The sequence below is a fragment of the Nothobranchius furzeri genome, chromosome 11, assembly GCF_043380555.1.
Source record: "Nothobranchius furzeri strain GRZ-AD chromosome 11, NfurGRZ-RIMD1, whole genome shotgun sequence".
Lineage (NCBI taxonomy): Eukaryota > Metazoa > Chordata > Actinopteri > Cyprinodontiformes > Nothobranchiidae > Nothobranchius > Nothobranchius furzeri.
This window is the reverse complement of record NC_091751.1, coordinates 21,726,149-21,731,629: the sequence shown is the minus strand read 5'-3', so window position 1 is coordinate 21,731,629 and position 5,481 is coordinate 21,726,149. Positions and strand designations below refer to the sequence as shown.

The 5,481-nt window shown below is 44.2% G+C and overlaps 1 protein-coding gene across 1 annotated transcript; it reads right to left on the bottom strand.

The window, feature by feature from the left end:
• Positions 1-629: 629 nt before the first annotated feature.
• Positions 630-2,269, bottom strand: LOC107383199 (uncharacterized). The gene is made up of 4 exons (XM_015955683.3): positions 2,211-2,269; positions 2,083-2,135; positions 1,651-2,010; positions 630-1,582 (listed from the first exon to the last, which is right to left on the bottom strand). Exons 1-4 carry the CDS (start codon positions 2,234-2,236, stop codon positions 657-659), a joined length of 1,365 nt encoding a protein of 454 aa, XP_015811169.3. The 5' UTR covers positions 2,237-2,269; the 3' UTR covers positions 630-656.
• Positions 2,270-5,481: the final 3,212 nt, after the last annotated feature.

Genomic DNA, 5,481 nt, shown 5'->3' with positions numbered 1-5,481 from the left:
GCCCACAGCCAGCTATACGACATGACGGGGACTAGCAGCAGTCGTATTTTAGCTTACAAAGCCCCCAACTGAGCCCACTACCTAGGACAGCACTACAGTTATCCAGCTCGCTGAGGAGATGTCCTAATTGCCAGCAAAGCTGAACCAGACCAAGCTAAACAGATTACATTGGACTGCAGATCTCATGATCCTCCAGTTTTAAGGGTGTAACACTTCATATACCTTGAGTTTTTATACAACCGAGTCGTCCACTGTACTTGCCGTCCTTTCAGTTCTGTACTGATAGTATTTTGAATACTCACTGTTACCTGAGGTTGAATTGCCAGCAATATATAAATTAAGTTGGACCAAAACAGCTTTTACCATGTCTGATGTTCCAGAGATCACATCACGTGTCCGAATTTAAAGTTTTGCTCAATTTTTTTAAACCCTCCCACTGTTCTTATGAGTGACACCGCAAGGGAAGTTTACCATTGAGCAGGATTGATGGTTTATCCCTTGAGGTCCACATCACCTCTGCTCTAGGCCAACTTTCCTCACGGGGTCACACTCATTAGAACAGTGGGAGGGTTAATATGTCTATGTGTAGTTTTAACCATTTGAGAACTTCAATAAGGAAAGATCTGTGCTAGGTTGACAGTTCAGAACTTTATTCTTTAACTTCTTGCTTTCTGTGGGAAAATTTTCTTCTGCTGCCCAGAGGCATGAGTGGAGGGAGTTTCAGGAACATGCTCCTTCAGGTAGTGGATGCTCTGGTAGTAGTCCTTGCCCTTCTCGTGGTTCTTACTGAACGTGGTGTAGGTGCCGGGAGGGTACATGCCATACAGGAGCCTATAGTCAAAGTTAGGGTAAGGAGAAGAGTAGGAGGCTGGGTAGATGTAAGGGCTACCCCAGAAGACTCCATAAGGCAAAGGGTAACTGGGAAGTCCTTGTCCAGGCCCCATGCCGGCACTTGGGTAGCCAAATTCTTCAGTTTCATGCTGGTACTTTCCGAGTTCAGCTTCCTTCAGAACATTGGAAGTCTCCCCAGACATGAGGGCTGGTCCTGATTGTGAGGCACTTGGGTAGCCAAATTCTTCTGTCTCATGCTGGTAGTTTCCAAGTTCAGCTTCCTTCAGAACATTTGAAGTCTCCCCAGACTGGAGAGCTGGTCCAGATTCTGGGGCACCTGGGTAGCCAAATTCTTCCGTCTCACGCTGGTAGTTTCCAAGTTCAGCTTCCTTCATAACATTGGAAGTCTCCCCAGACATGAGGGCTGGTCCTGATTGTGAGGTACTTGGGTAGCCAAATTCTTCCGTCTCATGCTGGTAGTTTCCGAGTTCAGCTTGCTTCAGAACATTTGAAGTCTCCCCAGACTGGAGAGCTGGTCCCGATTCTGGAGCACCTGGGTAGCCAAATTCTTCCGTCTCACGCTGGTAGTTTCCAAGTTCAGCTTCCTTCACAACGTCGGAAGTCTCCCCAGACTGGAGGACTGGTCCTGATGGTGCAGGGTTTTGGGAGAGAAGTGTGCTGGAGTCAAGGGCCTGGCTTTTGGCCAAGCCTTCTTCAGAGAAGATTCTAGGATAAACCGCCCACTTGGTTTCTGGGGAAATAGATGTTAGTATTTGTCAAATGTAACCAAATACACTTTATACCAAATGCACTTCATACCTGGTAGACTGGACCCAGGACCTCCAGCCTGAGCAGAGCCAGAATCATACACTGCTGGTAGAGGTACCAGAGGAACAGCACCAACTGGATACTCTGCTTGAAAACCAGGATATCCAGGACCAACCTTGACAGAGCCAGCACTAGCAGGAACCCATTCCTCAGATGTAAAACCCATCCCTCCTGGTGCTGGAGCACTCTGGGCAAACATGTAGGGACTACTGGGAGCTGGTCCAAACATTTGTCCTTTTCTGTCTTGCCTAGAAGTGCTGTACATGGGTGCATAGCGACCAGTGGCCGATCCCTGTTGAGGACCAAAGTCATCTCCTTGATGACTGCTGCTCTGGCCATGGGATTTGGAGCCTAAATGTAAAACCAAGTTAGCAACCATATTTACCCAAAAGTTGTCACACAAGAACAAACAAGGCTCATTACCTTTAAATGGAAATCCATGTGTATGCAGAATCAGCAAAGCACAGAGGGAAAACCTGAAGGAAACATCACAAAATCATGAGCAGGTAGCTTTCTACAGATCAGTTGAGACAAGCATCGCTGTAACATACCCCAGGGAGGCCTGAACAGTCACCATACTGAAAGCTGTATGGAGAGTGAGCGTGGGGAGGGTTTATATTTGCTGCCAGAGACCAGCCCTGACCAATCAGAGCCTAACGAGTAAACAACACTCAGCTGGAGAGTTCATAGATCATTCAGATTATCTAGTTAAAAACATGTCAGATATAAAAATCGTTGTATTTGATTGCTGATGTTTATCAGTATTAAATTGTATTTAGTAGAACTCTGAGAGCAGAGCAGCTCAGTGTCAGTAAATTTTTTCTAAAATACATTTAATTGCTGCCAAAACTGACATTTTCACAAACAGACTTAAAATGTCACCTTTTGAGGTGAAATCATCAACTAAATTGATAACTCCTCCACTCCAGTCAGCACCTTCAGTACCACTCCACTTTTAGTATTCAGTATATTGTTATTATTGTTGTTGTAATGTTTTAATTGTTATTAATAGTATTATTGTTATTATTGCTATAATTAATACTGTCATTATTATCATTGTTGTTGTTAAATGAATTCATTTAAGATTTCATTCACAAGGTAAGAAAAGTCCCATTAGTTGTCTCACACACACACACACACACACACACACAGGTGTGTGTGCAAAATTTATTCTCCGCATCTGACCCATCCCCTGGGGGGGGGGGATGAGAGCTACAGACAAACCGCGCTCGGAAGCTATTTGCTGGTTTAACCCCCCAATCCAACCCCTTATTGCTGAGTGTCAAGCAGGGAGGCACTGGGTCCCATTCTTTTTTTCAAAGTCTTTGGTATGACCCGACCAGGAATCGAACCCCTGATCTCCCAGTCCCAGGGCAGACTCTCTACCACTAGGTCACTGAGGGTCAACCAGTTAAGAAAGGTATTGAACATTGTTTAGTCAAAAATGACCACGATGGGTTAGGGTTAGTAATAGTTTTTAAAACTTATTCAAAGGAAATGTGTTCCTGTATTTTATTCATAATAATTCAATATTTATGCATCCCAAAATGTTATTCTGCCTTCTTAAAACAACTCTGATTTATATTTGACTCTTGTTTGTACATTTTATTTTTTCACTATTTACTAAACGTGTAAATGTTAGCGACTGCAGCACCAAGGGTCAGCTTCAGCAAGGTGTTTTTTATGTTTCAGCAGAAAAAAATCAGCTCTTCGTCCTTTATCTGTTCCATTAAAATGGTCCCACATTAGACATGAGGCTTATGTGTGTTATGGAGGTTTGTTTATTTAATAAAAACATACTAAAAATGAAGTGATGACTTTGTATTTAGGTCCAAACGTGGAGTAAAAGTGTTCGAGATGGTGAAGCTCCTTGCAGAACACAGTTAACCAGTATGGATCTTGGTGTTCTGGGGCTTCTTCTCCAGCTAATTGGCTCCTCAGAGAGCCACCTTCAGCCACTCACACACACGGTAGAGGTAGACACACACACTGAGGACCTCCCCGCCATCTGCGTGGAGCGGGGTGTGACACACACACACACACACACACACACACACACAGGTGTTCCCCGTTAGCTCCTGACTCCCAGAATCAGCTGTGAGAGATCCCAGTAGCCTTGAGTTGTGTTTGCTTGCTGTGGTTGTGAATGCCTGCAGCGTGTGCGAACATCCGCTTCTTTTTATTTGTCTCCAACTCCCTGGATCCTGCTGCTTCTTTTTGCCCAAGGAGGAGAATCTCCATCACTGTCATGACTCACAGGACGTTTCACACTGAGCCGCAGGGCAACCCAGACCCCCTCCTGGTCAAATTAGAATCAGCATGCAGCAGAAACTCTTCATTTTGATGCAGAAACGCCAGAGAGCTGCCAGGGTTCGGTGCTGCTGACATCTAGTGGTGAGGTGGGGAACTACACCATGGGACTATCAGCAGGAGAATAGACTCGACTAGACTAGAATAGAATAGAATAGAATACCTCTTTATTGTCGGTGGGAACATTTCAATGTCACAGAAGCGATTTTAACAGGAGTAAAAAAAATTTTAATTGTGCACTCAACAGAAAAATGAGTGTGTGTGTGTGTGTGCGCGCGCTTGCGTGTGTGTGTGTGTGTGCAAGAAATAGTTAAAAGATGCAAAAGATTCACGTTTAAAATAACAGAGAGACTAGCAGAATATCATAGGGGAGTGAACATGAATCAAGAAATGAGATATAGTAGGTAAGATATGCATGTAACAGTAATAATAACAATTAATGATGATCTAATGAGCTTTGAAAGAAAAGCGTCTGGACTTCTTTGAGTTGCTTGAAGACGTTTCACCTCTCATCCAAGAGGCTTCTTCAGTTCTAAGGTCAAATGGTGGAGAGTCCCAGATTTAAACCCAGTGTGAGTTTCTCCCGATGTAGAGGTCTGGGCATTCCTCACTGAGAAGCCAAACAGCCACTTCACAAGCGCATGGCACAACATAGAAGAGCCACCTCCACGGGACAGGACTCAGCAGTTCATTTGCATCTAAAGGACAAAGGTCACTCTTTCGAGGATGCCAACGTTCACTTTTTGGACAGAGAGGACAGATGGTTTGAAAGAGGAGTAAAGGAAGCCATTTATGTCCACTGTGAGCAACCATCTTTGAACAGAGGTGGTGGTTTACGACACCAACTGTCTGCCATCTATAATCCAGTTTTGAGATCCCTTCCCAGATGCCTCAACGCCCACGCATATCCTGGGCCATCTGACCTCAGGAATTCACATGATAGGGTGGGGCCAGGCTTCACAATGAGCTCACCCGAAACTCTGGCTGAATAGGACCCACACCCACCCTCACACCTTGGCTCATGAGTTTATGTAGAAGATCGTCAGGGGGTCTTTTGTTCCCTCTTCGGGGAGAAACTCCTACTGGGTTTGAATCTGGGACTCTCCACCATTTGACCTTAGAACTGAAGAAGCCTCTCGGATGAGAGGTGAAACGTCTTCAAGCAACTCAAAGAAGTCCAGATGCTTTTCTTTCAAAGCTCATTAGACTACAATGACCTGGATGACTGAGAACCTTCACAGACAATTAATGATGATGTGTGCATATTCTTGTGTTAATTGCAGCTTCATGCTGAAATTCCCTGAAAAGATAGAAAACGTTCTGCGGGATGCAAAGCTTCTGTGTTTGATGATGTTCAACAGCTGTCCAGTAAATTAGCGTTCACTCTTCAGGAAATACCTCAAATGTAACCAGAAATATTAAAACTCTACAGAGTTTTTATACTTTAAGCTATTGCTTATAGATTATGAGTAACAGAAATGTTAGTAAAAACACACAATTTGTGAAACTGGA